Source organism: Rhinolophus ferrumequinum, chromosome 11, assembly GCF_004115265.2.
Source record: "Rhinolophus ferrumequinum isolate MPI-CBG mRhiFer1 chromosome 11, mRhiFer1_v1.p, whole genome shotgun sequence".
NCBI lineage: Eukaryota > Metazoa > Chordata > Mammalia > Chiroptera > Rhinolophidae > Rhinolophus > Rhinolophus ferrumequinum.
In genome coordinates this window covers 10,970,777-10,986,354 of record NC_046294.1, presented here as the reverse complement: position 1 = coordinate 10,986,354, position 15,578 = coordinate 10,970,777, and the positions used below count along the sequence as shown (strand labels likewise).

Sequence of the window (15,578 nt, the reverse complement as noted above, 5' to 3'; positions counted from 1 at the left end):
TTTGCTGTCTTTATTTACTTATTCAGAAATTATGTTTACCTGATTTCTTGAATAGATTGTAAATCCATTAAATGTGGCAGAGACATATTCACATTTGAATTCTCCAGGCCTGGTTTATTTCAGTGGTCCAAAAGGCAAATAACTATAGGGGTCATAAAGAATGAAACTGGAAGATTTAGGACACCAGGTGCTAAGCTGCTGACATCCCAATTAAGCATAATTCCTGCCTAGCTACATTGCTTTATAGCAGTTTTCTGAAAAGTGATGCTGGGGTTAACTTTCACCTTTATTTAAACCACTTATTTTTACTCACCTTGAATGAAATAAAACATTTTCGAAGGCCTACTATGGGAAGGCAGTATGTAAAGAACTATAATTATGGCCCCATGAAATAGATATCCCCATTTTTACCAGTGGTGAAATAGATTCAAGGAGCAGTAACTTGCTAAATAGAATTAATAGGTAGCTTTGCTACTACTAAATCCACATTTAACTTCAAAGCCTGTGAACTTTACAACACAATCGTCTTTCTTTTTTTAGGTGATCTAAAGGAATCCACTCATTCTCTATTCCCTAGTGACTCCTAAGATATTATTTACTGTGGCCAAGACATGGAAAAAAACAAAGTGTCCTTCAATAAATGATTGGATAAAGAAGATGTGGTACATATACACAATGGAATACTATTCTGCCATAAGAAAAGATGAAATACTGCCATTTTCCACAACATGGATGGATCTTGAGATTATGCTAAGCGAAATAAGTCAGAAAAAATCGAGAACCATATGACTTCACTCATATGTGGTATATAAAACTGAAAGCAACAAAGGAATAAACAAACAAACAAAAATTCATAGACACAGACAACAGTTCAGTGGTTACCAGAGGGTGAAGGGGGTCAAATATATGGTGATGGAAGAAGAACTGATTTGGGGTGAACACACAATGTAATATATAAATGATGTATTATACAGATGTACCTTTGAAACCTATGTAATTTTACTAACCATTGTCACCCCAATAAATGTAATAAAAAGACTTTAATGGAGATTCCCACTCTGCATTACTTTGAGCAGCCATTGGATGTCAGTGCTGTTCCAAAAGTCTGCTCACTGCAAACATGAGTTTGAAAAAATTCCTATCCACACTGCGCCAGTTTTTACAATTGAAATGCCATTAGCCCCATGAAAGTGCAAAAACACTCAATAGAAAATAGAAAACATTTGCCTAATCTGAAGTGGTAACTTAGCCAAGACACTGGAAGGAAAAATGCACTTCAGTACTTGGCTTGCAAATATTGGACTGTGTCTGCAGTTTAACTGAATGATTAATGTGAAATTCAGAATTGGATCCCCAGATCTTGTTTCCATCCGCTTTCTTGAAGGCATTTTACCTCCGGATACTTTATTTTCCAGGGGTAAGAAACTGGTTCTGCGAATCACTCCTTGATTATAATGGATGAAAGGAAGAAAGGAAAGAATGTGAGAGGCCCACTGCCATCACCAAATGCCAACTTGTAAATAAGCAAATGGAAACTCCCGTTTAACGCTTTAGGACGATTTAGTTGCACACGCTAGTGGACGTAAGAGAAATTCTGACAAAGCTGCTAATCTGGCCTTGCTTCCTGTGCAGCAGAAACATTTAAAAACCGTAGAACCAGGTGGCTTCTGAGCTGGGAGCGTGAGGGAGGGGAGGTGAGGGAGGGGAGGGAGGGGAGGGAGGGGCGGGGAGGGAGGCGTTCAGTTTTCTCCGGGTTGGTGACTCCGGTCATACTAACAACTTCCCTTCAGCCCAGGGACCACAGCCAACTTAAGCAGCCAACGCCAGCTCCGTGGTCTCGACAATGTCTGGTAGAAACGCAACTCCACAATTCTTTCCGCAAACTTTTATTAAGAATCAAATGTGGTGGGAATTTTGCTAGGGCCCCCAGGACTCGACGGAACCATTTTGTCCCTGACCTCCAGGGGCTTACAGGTTAGTAGGTCAGACACAGGATGACGAGACGAATATTGCTGATATGAATGCTAGCCCCAGAGGAGGTGCCATGTAACCAAAACCAAGGTAAGGGCTGTTACATGACCACCCCATACATGCTTCGCCAACGACAAATAAAAAAGTAGGGAAAATCTTCCCAGGAAAACCGGATCAGGAACGGGCTCAACTTTTGCGGAAGGGTCTGCGCAGGCGTCGCGCCCTAACCCGGAAACACACCCTCCATGGAAAAGTAAACCCAGTGGAAACACTAAATTACTTTCCCCACCGTGCACCAGTCAGAAACTCCCCAGCATCCTCTTTTCCTCTGGTTTCCTATCTTTTTTTCTAAAGCATAGGGTAAGTAGGACTTCATCTCCCAAGATGCCTTTGGCCAAGTTAACCATGCGCATGCGCCGAAAAGGCGGGTCCTCCTTGCCCTCACGACCCCGCCTCTGTTCTACTGCCGCCATTTTTTTAAGAGACTTTCATCCGGCAGCGGACGGGGCTTTTTTTCTTAAAGGAAAAGCGACAGCTCAAAAAATTTCCCCTTTCTGCCTGCAAGACTTGGCAGCGCTGGGGTCAGAAAGGCCACCTACAGGAAAGTGGGATCAGGGTGGGGCAGAAGAACGCCGAGGCTACTTCCCTGGCTTAAGGAAGACTACAGCCCTTGTGTCATTAGCGGCTCCTTAGGGAGGCAGGTGCGCGCGCAGCCACTCCAGGGTGCGCGCGAGGCGGGGAAAGAGGTGCGTTTTCTTCCCACCAACCTCCTCGGGAGACCTACCCCTCCTACTGCCCCTAACGCGCGTGGAGCTCCGGAGGGTGGAAAAAGGTCACTTTAGGATTGTCGCGAGACGCAGCCGTTTAACGGTGAGAACGGGTGTGCGGGGAAGGAAACCTCGCGCGCTCCGTTGGAGGCCTTTCCTGATTGGTTGAAGGGAAAATCCGGTACGTCGTTGCGTGAGAGACTGCGGGGGGCGGGACGAGGAAACCATTCCTCCTCTCCGATTGGCCTGCTGAGCGTCTGTGTCGGGGGGGCGCGCGCGCTCCGCCAGCAGTAGCGGCCCTTGAGTGGCAGGGGGCGGGGGGGGCGCCCTCGGAGCCAGGCGGAGGGGAGGGGGGAGAGGAGCGCAGAGGGAGAGTAAGCAGGACGCTCCGGGAGGCAGGGGGGCGGGGGGAGCAGCGCCGCGGCCGCCGCCGCCTCCGCCTCCGCCTCCGCCTCCTGGGACGAGGGGGTGGGGGACGGACGAGCCCCGATGCCGGGGGAGACGGAAGAGCCGAGACCCCCGGAGCGGCAGGACCAGGAAGGGGGAGAGGCGGCGGTGGCCAAGGCGGCTCCAGAGGAGCCCCAACAGCAGCCCCCTGAGGCGGCGGCGGCGGCGCCCGCGGGGACTACTAGCAGCCGCGTGCTGAGGGGAGGTCGGGACCGGGGCCGGGCCGCTGCGGCGGCTGCCGCCGCCGCTGCTGCCGCTGTGTCCCGCCGGAGGAAGGCCGAGTATCCCCGCCGGCGGAGGAGCAGCCCCAGCGCCAGGCCTCCGGACGCCCCAGGGCAGCAGTCTCAGGCCGCGAAGCCCCCGTCTCCAGCTCAGGGCAAGAAGAGTCCGCGACTCCTGTGAGTAACGCAGTCTTTCAGGCGGTGGGAAAGACCCCCCTCGGTCCTCACGCCACCCTCTCGGCTCCCGTAGCGCCCACTCCACGTGACATCGTGCCTGTTCTGCCCCCTGCCGGCTCGCACGCCAGATGTGACACTGCTTCCCCGGTAGCTGTCTTATCACTCTCTGGCCCTCTCCTCGTGTCCTCGGTCGAGCCACTTCCCCACTCTGTGAACTCGCTCTTTGTAGGCTACACCTCTTCTGCTCCCTAGTGACTCATCCGTTCCCAGCCGCCGCACGCTTGTCCCGCACTCTGGCACCTGCACTCCCTTTGTCAGCCTGGCCCTTTCCCTCTTACGGCAGTTCTCCAGTATTACATCACATCCCCATTAAGAAACCGACGGCGCAGCCTTAGCCTTCAGAACTGCGTCCGTCCCTTCCTCCCTTTAAGTGGTTCAACAGCCCGTTGCACTAGTCTCTTTATGTAGCTTTTTTTCACTTCACTAAATTTTCACATCACTTTTCACTCGTTTTAGAAATCTGGTGCTTACTAGTATGGTGAAAACGTGCGTGGCTCTCTCAGTTTTGTTAAGTGTAGTTTTTCATATAACAAGTTTAGAGAGGTACTAGTTTTTTAGTTTTTACCTAGTAGCATATGTTTTTTTGTTTGTTTTTGCATATATTTTTATGTAGAAACTTCATCCTTAAAATTACACTAATCTGAAAGGAATTCCTTTATTTCCCAGAGATAGTAGAGGAACCAGAAACATAAATATGTAAAATTATTAAAACAGTGTTCCTTGTATTGAAAACGCTGAAGCACACGTATTTGTAAATTCTGGAAATTAATTACATTAGCCATTTAATTTGTTACTGAAAACATCATTTGTCAAGTGAAAAACATTAGTAAAAGCAGAGAAAATTGAAGGTGGAGGGAATCTGAGTTTAAAGTTCCACCACCAACAGAATGTGGCAAGATTTGGCTAGTATCAGACCCAGTAGATTTACAATTTGAAACACATTTGTTAAAATTTGAAACACATCATTAGCCTCATTTGGATACAAATCCTTTGGACAAATTTCTTAAAAACAGTCTGTACCGCAGTTTTCTCATCTATTGGACATAATGTTAATCCCTCTAAGATTCGTTTGTGAGAATTAGATACAGCATATGAAGCACTTAACACAAAGCTATTGGTTTGAGTGATAGTGACGTGATAGAGGTATAAGTGGTGTGTTTTCATGTAAATTTTGCCAAATTGGATTTTTTTTCCTGTTTTTTCTTATTACCATACATAGGAAGGTTAATAACTTAATGTATTTTTTAAGTTCCCTTCCATTCTCACCTACCCATTTGAGAGTTAAATATACCTTGATACATTTCCCTCCCACCGGTCCACCAGCTTTGCTTATAGAAAGATCTCAAGATAATTATACGTAGAGTAGTAGTTTTACCCACTGTCATGGTTTATTTTTTTTTCCCGTAACTCTTGCCCAAAAAGTACTAACTGAGTCTTTTTACTTCCATAATATAAATGTTACAACAGTCAAACTTGGATAAAGATGACTTAATTAAATTCTTTCAGTTTTTTCTCCTTAACATTACTGTGGGGAGGAAAGGAGTATAGTCTTAGTGTCCTTTCTTCATCTAATATCATAAAAGAAACGGTTTTCAAACGTTTCAGAACTTGAACCGTCTTCCGGAACGGATTACGTTTGAAAACCGAGGTAGCACTGTATTAGTGTTCTTTTACCTTCCTTTAGACTCAGAACTATCTCTTGATTATGTATTTTAGATTAGGTAATTTTGACCGGATCGTTATAATTTTCATACCATGTTTCCCCGAAAATAAGACCTAGCCAGACATTCAACTCTAATGCATCTTTTGGAGCAAAAATTAATATAAGACCTGGTATTACATTGTATTATACCCGGTCTTATATTAAAATTTAAGAGTGGGTCTTATATTAATTTTTCCTCCAAAAGATGCATTAGAGCTGATGGTCCAGCTAGGTCTTATTTTCGGGGAAACATGGTAGTAATTTTTTGTTATACATTTTCAATTTACTGTATGCCCTGGAAATCAGAGGAGTCTTAAAGCATTTCCGCTTGCTAAACCTTGATTGAGCAGTTACTGGGCCTGGTATTGTGCTGAGCTAGGATTTATAAAGATAACTTGAGACATGGACCTCGTCTTTAAGGACCTTGCAGTATAAGGGGGAGAGACATTGATTAGTGGAGGTTTATCAAATGTGTGCCTGGTTTACAGATTTTCAGAGTGATAAAAATAAATTTGAAAACTAAGTAGGAAGTATAATTTAATCCTTTAAGACATTTCAAGAGTTTTTGAGTATCTCAGTTTACTGAACCCTGGTCAAGTGCCTTCTGACCTTGACATGTCTGTTTTCCAAATAACATTATGACGATTTTTAAAAAAGGAAGAGATTTAATCTCTGTGTTAATTACTTGTTCCATTCAGGTGATTTTTTTTTTCATAGACCCAACACTGTCCCCTAAAAATGACCAGTAATCAACTATTTAACCTACATTTGTTTCTCTTGATTGAAGAAACAGCAAAGTGTACAGTAGCTTGAAAGGTCAATAAATATAGAGGTTTGGATTAATTGAAACCTCTTTTCCTATTAGAAAGCAAAATAACATAGTAGAAAAAGCGTTGGACTTGAAGCAGACAGTTTCAGGTCTCAGTTTCTACTACTCAGTAAGTAACCTTGGGCAAGTCACTTAACCTCTTTAAATCTGCTTCTTCTATAACTGATAATTTATGATTTGTGAAATGCGCTTTATAGTTAGATGATAATTAGGTTCCAGTTTTTATAAACTTTCTTAAACTTATAACAACTTCCATTTGCGTTGAAATGTTCAGATTGTTAATGAGAACAGTAGGATATCTTTGTTATAGGAAATTAAAATTTTTTAGTGAATGTACTTAAGAGAAAGGCATAAAGTTAAATGCTAGTCATTATAAATTTAAACTTACAGGCTAATAGTAAGGAAAAAGAAACCAAATTTGAAGAAAAGTTATGTATCAGTAGTCTCTAGGCTCATCATTTGCTGTCTTTTAGCCAATAAATCCTAGAGTTAAGATTCTTGTATTTCAAATTCAGATATTTATATGCTCATTTACATTTTTTAAAAAAATATTCCACAAATTGTTTGTTACTCATAATTGTTAAGCTATGTTAAAATGCAAAAAGGCTTTTAATTCTACCAATAAGTCCTGGTTTATCAGAATTTAAAACCCCATTAAATACTTTTTTAAACTTCTAATTTAGCTGTTGAGTAACCATATTGACTAAAACTGAGTATTCTTAGAGCTACTCCTTCAGGTTCAGGTGGGTTACAAATGAAGAAAAATACTGCTCTATTTTCTGGTATATGAAATTTCATTTTTCGTTTATTTTCTTCATAAAAGTAAAATGGTAGTAAACCTTTGGGTGACACTTTGCTGTTTTATAAGGAAAAGAGGATCATGGATAGTGAGAATGAAGAGGCAGTAATATTCTGAATTGAAAAAACTTAGAGCTCTTTGGAGAAGGCTTCAGATGTACAAGACGAAATCCTGAGTTTTTCTTATACGGTGATCAATAGGGTTGTAGAAACATTGAAACAATTCCAAAGATTTTCAGAAAGTTTATTCTGTTTCAGATTTTAGCAGTTATTTCTGTACTTTTTATTTAGAATTAAGATGATTAGCAGTTATCTTTTATTAATTGCTAATTAGGTCATTGGTGATACAATTTAAAATAAAGTTACAATACTAAAAATATAATTCCATATTTTTTAAATTTGAAATGAAAAAATGGAAGCTATTTTTTCTAAAGAGAACAGAATTTGTGTTATGCTGTGGCTTCTATATTTGCTTGGATATTCTTTTGTAACGTAAGAGTCTTCATTTGTATTAGGTTTATTGTCAGAAAACTTTGTACTGCTCAGAGATCCTGTATGACATCTTTATGGTAAAGATCTAAGGGGTGTTTATGTGATTGGGTAATGGGCATAAAGGGGGATTCATTATACTGTACTCAACAGTTACATATGATAGAAATTTCCCAAATTAAAAACAAATTAAGTCAGTACTTTAGAACACATTAAACTCTTTATTGTGGCTGTCTCATTTGTAAAGTGCAAGTGATGTTTATTTCTGAGGTCTAATCTTGTTGCCTTTTTTGAAATAGAGTTTGACTTTGGGTTTAACAAATGATAATATTAGAGTTTCCTTTTAGGTTCATTACATTTTTATTATGAAAATTTTCAAATATAAAATAGATAAAATAGTATTATGAAACCCTATTGTTTAGCAGGTAGATTTAACAATTACTGAGATTTTGCCATATTTGCTACACCTCTATCCCTTTTACCCTTTTTCTTTTGTCAAGAAGTATTTTAAGAGGAAATCTCAAACATTATTTCATTTCACTTCTAGTTAACTGCACTTGTGTAAAGTAAGGACATTTTCTTATATAACCACTTAGTATAACAAAATTAGTAATATTTTCTTGTTCTTGATATCTTTTTACAGTTAGAAACAACTGTTTTGAATGATACTATAGCTGTATGCTGTGAGATATGATAGCTATGTATAGCTATTTAAGTTTACATTAATCAAAATAAAAAATTCAGTTCCTCAATTATATTAGCTATTTCAAGTACTTAGTAGCCACGTGCAACTACCATATTGGACAGTGCAGCTGCAGAATATTTCCATCATTGCAGAAGATTCTATTGGAAAACATTGCATTAGATGCTTTCTGCGTCACTATAGATGAGCCTGAAAGAGATAAATATTTGTAAGAAAGTGCAAGATTGTTCATTTAATACTTGATTCTTATTTTTTTCAGATGTGTAGAAAAAGTAACAACTGACAAAGGTAAGACTTGGTTATTCCTATGTCTCATGTACATTACACTCACTGATCATTATTATTATTATTTATTAAAATGTATTGGGGTGACAGATTTCAAGTGTACAATTCTATAATACATCATCTGTATATTGCATTATGTGTTCACCTCCCCAGAGTCAGTTCTCCTTCTGTCACCATATATTTGCCCTGTTTTACCCTCTTCTACCATCCCTCCTCCTCCTACACTGATTATTTTATAATCTGATAGAAAATAGAATGAACTTCAGCTTGATAATTCAAATTGTTCCCATTTAAAAATGACTTTTATTTAGTAAAGAATTATTGGAGTAGATAGATCCTATTTAGATAACAGCAGCTTTGGGCAAGTGGAACATTTTGGCATTATTTAGAAACCTAGTGGAAAGCAAATTATTTGATGTCAGCTTATTGCAATTTTTAAAGCTATTTATTTTCATTAACAAAGAATGATACACAATACATAAAGTGTAGACAAAATCTTAATGCTGGTAGAGACTCAAATTATGAATGCATTTTGAAGAATGTGGAAAGAAATGTGTTCTAAGATTTCAGCCTGGTGAATAATTAAATGGGGTCGTTGGGTTATTTCTCTTTCAAGTTTTAGCAAACCATATATGTGTGTTGTATGTTGTCTTCTGTTTATCTAAATTATGAAGGGAAGCTACTTCTTTTTAAACATTTTTTCTTTTTAAACATTTTTTAAAAAAGACTTAATTCTGGCTTTGCAGATTGGGTTATTAAAATTGACCCTGTCATGTTGGGCCAGTTGCTCCTTCATTTCATTATTTTTTCTAGTTATTGGCTGTGTTCCTTGATTCTGAGTTTAAATATATAGCATCCTTCTTAAAACTGGAACAAATATGCTTTTAAGCGTATTTCACTTATTATGTCTGATCTTGGCCCAGTCTTGACAGGAATCTACTTAATAACTGAGGGGTAACTGGTTAATTTATTCATTCATTCATATTCTCTCCCTCTCTGCCCCTTTCCGCTATTTTTTTCCCCCTTTCTCCTTCCCCCCCCTCTTCCTCTCTCCATCTCCCTTTCTCCCTCTCTCTCTCTCTCCACACACACATACACACAAAGAATGCTTTGAGAATATGTATAAGGCAAGTTTAAAACTTGTATTTTATGTTGTTTAGAAGTATGATTAGGAACCAGTGATTTGAAGTGGTGGCTGTTTTGTAAATAATTGGATACCAGTGTTCAGGTTTGTTTTTTTCCCCTCTAAATTTTGGAATCTGAGGCTTATAGTATTTCATACTATACCAAGCAGAAATACTTTGTACTAAGCAAATTTTTGTGTAGGAAGTTTTGCGTGACTATTTTGTCTAACAAGTTCTTGGTTTTGTTGGTGTTTTTACTTGGAAAATAGGGTGTGTCTGCCAAGAATGGAAGGGTTTGTGTTCCTTATTCAGACATCATTTTGGAAATTTTATGATGTGTGGGGGAAATGTTGAGACAGGTGGCAATCAAGTACCAGAGCAGTTCTTATTAAAACAAAAAAACAAAAATCCCAGCCTGCCTTTATCAGAGCTAAAATTACTTTGTGTGTCTAAAGAGTATGTCTAAAGATTATTTTGGGTTGCCTTGAGGAGAACGTGCAGAATGTGGTTGATATTTTGAACCGCTATTGGGAGAAATTAATTGCTCTTTGTGTAGATGTCTTAAACCAGAAGTTGGCAACTACTTCTTAAACAGTAGTATGGCCGTGGAGAGGTTAAAACTGCATTGTGGGTAATTCAGTCTTGAAATCAATCCCTCTGTAATCCACCAATTAAATGCTCTAGAGCTCAGGGTTTGAATTCAAGTTATCTTCTTTTATTGCAAATAATTCCAATATCTGGCATCCAGTGAGCACTCAATGCAAGTTTGTAAAATTTTAGAGAAATAGATATTCTCCAAGTCCCATCTCCATCTCTTCATTAATTTACCTATTACTGTAGCTTTCAGCTCTATGAACAGTACATAAAAACCGTATCTCACATACATTTATACAACTAGATCAGTGAATAAATAGAGGATGTAGTAGTCACTTTTTCCTTTGCTGTTTAATATTTAAAATTCACCTCAGTTCCTCTCTTTTTCTTGTCAGTTAATGTCTCAGAGATACTCTGTTATTCCAGAATAGTTTTCATGTTCAGTCTGCTGAATTTTAACTGAAATAACCATATTCATTCCAAAGGTTGAGGGTTTTTCCAAAACTTTGAATAGGTAGTAATATTTTCTAGAGGTAAGACTATCTCTCTGTTCTATTATTGAAAAGATGTTGTCAGGATTGTTTTTAGTCTTCTTTACTCCAAACAACTTGAAATTATATGCTTGCCTTAGGTTGAAGATAAGAACTTTTGACATATTGGATCAAATAAATGCTATTGCACACACAAAGAAAGTAACTTGCTGTTTTTAAATTATCAAATTGCAAAGTTCATTTTTAAACTGCAATAATAGTAAAAAAACATAATAGTATTAGTCCCTGTTCCTGCTACGTTTATTTAACCCTGATGGGTATATATAGAAAACAAATGGAATGTTGCTTTGCAAAAAATAGTGTTTATTCATTCAGCAAATAGTTATTGAGCATATATTATGTGTCCAGCACCATTCTAGGTACTGGGTTGTGTTAGTAATCAAATAAGTGCAATGAAGAAATTAAAGCGGTGTAATACAACATTTGATGAAGTTGGGTGGGGAGGCTAAGTTGCTATAAGATGGCAAGGATGATCTCCTTGAGAAGGCGACATTTGAGTTCAGACCAGAATATGCAGTGGAGATAGATACCTGGATAAAGACCATTCCACACAGAAGAAGCAAAGAGGAAAAACTTTAAAACATGAACGCTTAGTTTACCTACTGTCACAGGATTATTACCATCATTGTGGAACTTTCAAGAGAGTTAGCAGAAATTTTAAGGGATGGAGCCTGACTAGTTCCTATTTAACGGCTTTGTTTTTATTCTGTTCTGTTTTGAGCCAATATTATCCTTACAATGATGAAGTAAAGTTATGGTTTGCATAAATGTAATTTGTTAATACCAGTGGTACTTTATCCACTAATTTTAATTTCAGACCTTCAAATAAAACTGCCTAAGATAAAACATAAAGAGGACTGTAATATCCAAACGTTTACTAAAGTGTGTTGCAAGTGTTTCATAAAAAGTAATAAATATTAGAGTCAAATAAATGTAAGTAAGTAGTGCTTGAATCATCAATGTTAGATAGGTTATTTATTGCAGGACTCCTCAGAGACTTTGATTTTGAGGGATATGCAGTGTGATTACCAAAATATACAGCGGTTACCTAACTTAATTGACTAATAGAACCCACCCACCCCCTTTTTTGTTTTTGTTTTGTTTAAGAGATAACTCAGAAATTAGAGTTTATGGAAAACATACTTTGGAATACTGGCTACTTGAAAATTTGATTGTATTAAACTTTGGGTCTCACTTTTTATTGAGTCATTTCACTATTTTCAGTTAGTCTCCTTGTTAAGGGGTAGTAATGTTTGGAAAAAATTACCTAGACAGTCATCAAATGAATTCATAACGGATGTGGGAATTTACTTAGATTATTTACCTTTGTCTATTTGCCTTATCTATTTTATAATCAGCATAATATCTGGAATTACTACTAAAATATTAGGTTGTTTTGATTTTTTTCTTTCTCCCGGGTCACACACTCAGTTTTTGTTTTTACTGATTTAATCTAATTTATAGATTATGATTCTGCTCCTTTTTTAAAAAATCAGAATTTATTAACAATTTTTGTAGTTTTTATTTTTTGAGAGTATTTTTCTTGTGTTGTAATACATTTGGTTATTTCTTATCATCTCATTTCCAGTATCCTTAAACAATACAGTTCATCCTTGAACAACATGGGTTTGAACTGTGCAGATCCACTTATTAGCAGATTTTTTTCAATAAAAATAAGTACAATACTGTAAATGTGTTTTATCTTCCTTATGATTTTCTTAACATTTTCTTTATTGTAAGAATGCAGTATATAATTCATATAACATAAAATATATGTTAATGTATTATTTATGTTATCAGTAAGGCTTCCGATCAACAGTAGGCCATTAGTAGTTAAGTTTTGGGGGAGTCAAAAGTTATACCTGGATTTTTGAGTATGCAGGGGTTTGACACACCCCTAATTCCCACATTGTTCAAGGGTCAACTGTATTTGTGTTATTCTTAAATATATAGAACAGGTATTCCCATCTTTTTTTCACACTCCAATTAGAAAAGTCTACCTTTTTAATTTTTACCATTTGAGTTTTTGTACAAAGGATGATGTGAGAAGTTATTCAGAACATTTCTTCACACTTCATTCTTGAAATATTTTGAGTCTCCTTGTTGATAACTTGGTTTCCCTTGTTAAAATCCTATAGGTTTTGAATAGAAGAGAGCTCTGCAAGGAAGATAACTAGGTTAAAAAAAAGGCACATATAATTCCAGTCTTAACCCTTAAATAGGATTATCAGTTTTTGGTGAAACAGCTCTCCACAAATCAAATGATAGTTTTCTAAAGTTGGATAAGTTTTTTTAAAAACTTGCTTTCCCTGACTTCTTTTAATACTGCTGAGATTGGCTAGTATTTCAATATGGAAATTAATGGAAAACAAAGTAGAGATAATTATGGAAATACACTCAGTAGTCTGATAGGTTTCAGAAACTCAGGTTTCTGACTATTATAATAATGCTTTATGTCTCAAATAGCTGATAGTACGTTAGATAGGCATTTTATTTATCCTATTTCCTTCTAACCCTTTATCTTAAGGTTGCAGGAACCATATTATTTCTGTCAGTATGTGAATGATCTACTTACACATCTTGTTCCTTCTTAGGAATGCCCCACATCCTTTAAGTGATTTTTCTAGTTCAGACATCCAGAAGTACAGACGTATCTCATTTGTGATGTATGTTGATTGTGACATAGGGTTAGAAAGCCTTGATTATCAGCTCATTTCAGTTATGGGACATTGTATGAATCAGGTAAGGAGTCTGTCTCCTACATGCAAAGAAATAACTTCATAATAATTTACCAATTGCCATATAAGAACCATCTCTGACACCATTGTAAGCTTATTATATATAGTAATTATTTTATATTGAAATCCCTTTCCCTGCCAGAACCACTTGAGAGTTGTAGCAGAATGCCATGGTAGAAGAAAATTGAAGCAGAAGAAACCTAAGGTCCTGAATGGGGAAACCAATATTCAGCCCATAAGAATCCAAAACCCCTAAGAGACGTCCATCTCTACATGAGGGCATAACCTTATCCTCACACTGAGATGATTCTAAGTGGACCAGAACCTCTGACAAAAAGGCTTTAGCTCTGATTTAATACTCCCTGACCTTTAAGGACTACAAATAAAAATCACCTGTAATCCCAGGTGATTTGAAAAGGTGTTGTCAGGATTGTTTTTGTCAGAACCTCTGGCAAAAAGCTTTAGCTCCGATTTAATACTCCCGGACCTTTTAAGTCCAAGAAAGATCAAGCTCCTCTGAATTAAACCAGCCAGGTTGGTCTAACTGCATCCCCACAAGGACCTCTTAGGCTTCAGTGCAGTCAACTCCTTTAGGAGGTAACCAGTTGAGTCTTCTGCCTGGCTGCCTGACTTGTTTCTTTGATCCTAAATGCCCAACTTGTATCCTAACTTCTTACTGACTGTTTCTATTTGTGATTTTGCCTCTGAGAATTTCTAAACTTTATTTTCTTTACTGTGACACCCCTAAACTCTTTTATCAGTTATCTATTGCTGTGTAACAAGCCATCCAAAAACTTAACAGTTTAGAGTACAATAACTTGTTATTTTCCAGTTGGGCTGTTTCCTTTCCTCATTGGTCTTTTAATCCAAATATTTTCATGTCATGATGGTCCCAGGGCAGTGTTCCAAAGGCTGAAGGCAAAAGCTGCAAGTCTTCTTGAAGCCCCAATCCATATGATACAAGATCAACGTAAAAATCAGTTGTATTTCTGTATATTAGCAACAAAAAAATTGAAATTATAAAATTAAATAATAACCATTAAATAGTATCAAAAAATCTGAACTACTATGGGATGAATCTGACAAATATGTGAAAGACTTATACACTGAAAAGTATAAAACATTGCTAAGTGAAATTTAAAGACCTAAATCAATAGCCATGCAGTTTTGCTTATGGGTTTGAAAACTCAATATTGTTAAGTGGTATTGGGAAAACTGAGTAGATACATGCAAAATAAAAAAAGAAAAGAAATGACCACTTTCTTACACCATACCCAAAAATAAATTCAAAATGAGTTAAAGCCTTAAATGTAAGGCTTTAATCCATAAAACTCCTAGAAGAAAACAAGTAAATTGACATTAGTCTGAGTAATATCTTTTTGGATAACATGCCCTCGAGCAAGGGAAACAAAAGCAAAAATAAACAAATGGCATTTCATCAAACTAAAAATCTTCTGCACAGCAAAGGAAATCTTCAGCAAAACAAAAAGACAACCTACTGAATGGGAGAATATATTCGCAAATGATATATCCAATAAGGGGTTGATATCCAAGATATATAAGAAACTCATATAACTCAGTAACAAAAAAAACAATACAATTGAAAAATGGGTAGAAAACATGAAAAGACCTTTCTCCAAAAAAGATGTACAGATAGCCAACAGACATGAAAAGATGCTCAACATCACTAATCAGGGAAATGCAAATCAAAACCACAGTGAGGTACTACCTCACGTAGTCTATCAAAAAGTTCACAAATATCACGTGTTGTCAAAGATGTGGAGAAAGGGAAACGCTGGTGGGACTGCAAATTGGTGCAGCCCCTATCGGAAAAAAGTATGGAGATTACTCCAAATAAAAATAGATTTACCATATGACCGAGCAATTTCACTTCTGGATATTTATCCAAAGCAAACAAAAACACTAATTCAAAAAGATAAGCACCCTTGTGTTCATTGCAGCATTTACAATAGCCAAGATGAGAAAGCAACCTAGGTGTCCATAGATAGATGAATAGATAAAGATGTGATCTATATACAGTAGAATATTATACAGCAATAAAAAGAATGAAATCTTGCATTTGCGATAACATGGATGGATCTAGAGGGTATTATGCTAAGTG

General features: G+C 37.5%; 1 protein-coding gene across 2 annotated transcripts in view; it reads left to right on the top strand.

Moving 5' to 3' along the window:
* Nucleotides 1-3,049: 3,049 nt before the first annotated feature.
* Nucleotides 3,050-15,578, top strand: part of ZFP91 (ZFP91 zinc finger protein, atypical E3 ubiquitin ligase) — a 37,457-nt gene continuing 24,928 nt past the window's right edge. The window contains exons 1-2 of one of the 2 annotated variants that reach the window (XM_033119930.1): nt 3,050-3,583; nt 8,424-8,452. In XM_033119930.1, coding sequence (XP_032975821.1) covers nt 3,228-3,583; nt 8,424-8,452 — 385 coding nt within the window. In that variant the 5' untranslated portion in view covers nt 3,050-3,227. The remainder of the gene's footprint in view (nt 3,584-8,423; nt 8,453-15,578) is intronic. The other variant, XM_033119929.1, reaches the window with a different exon arrangement.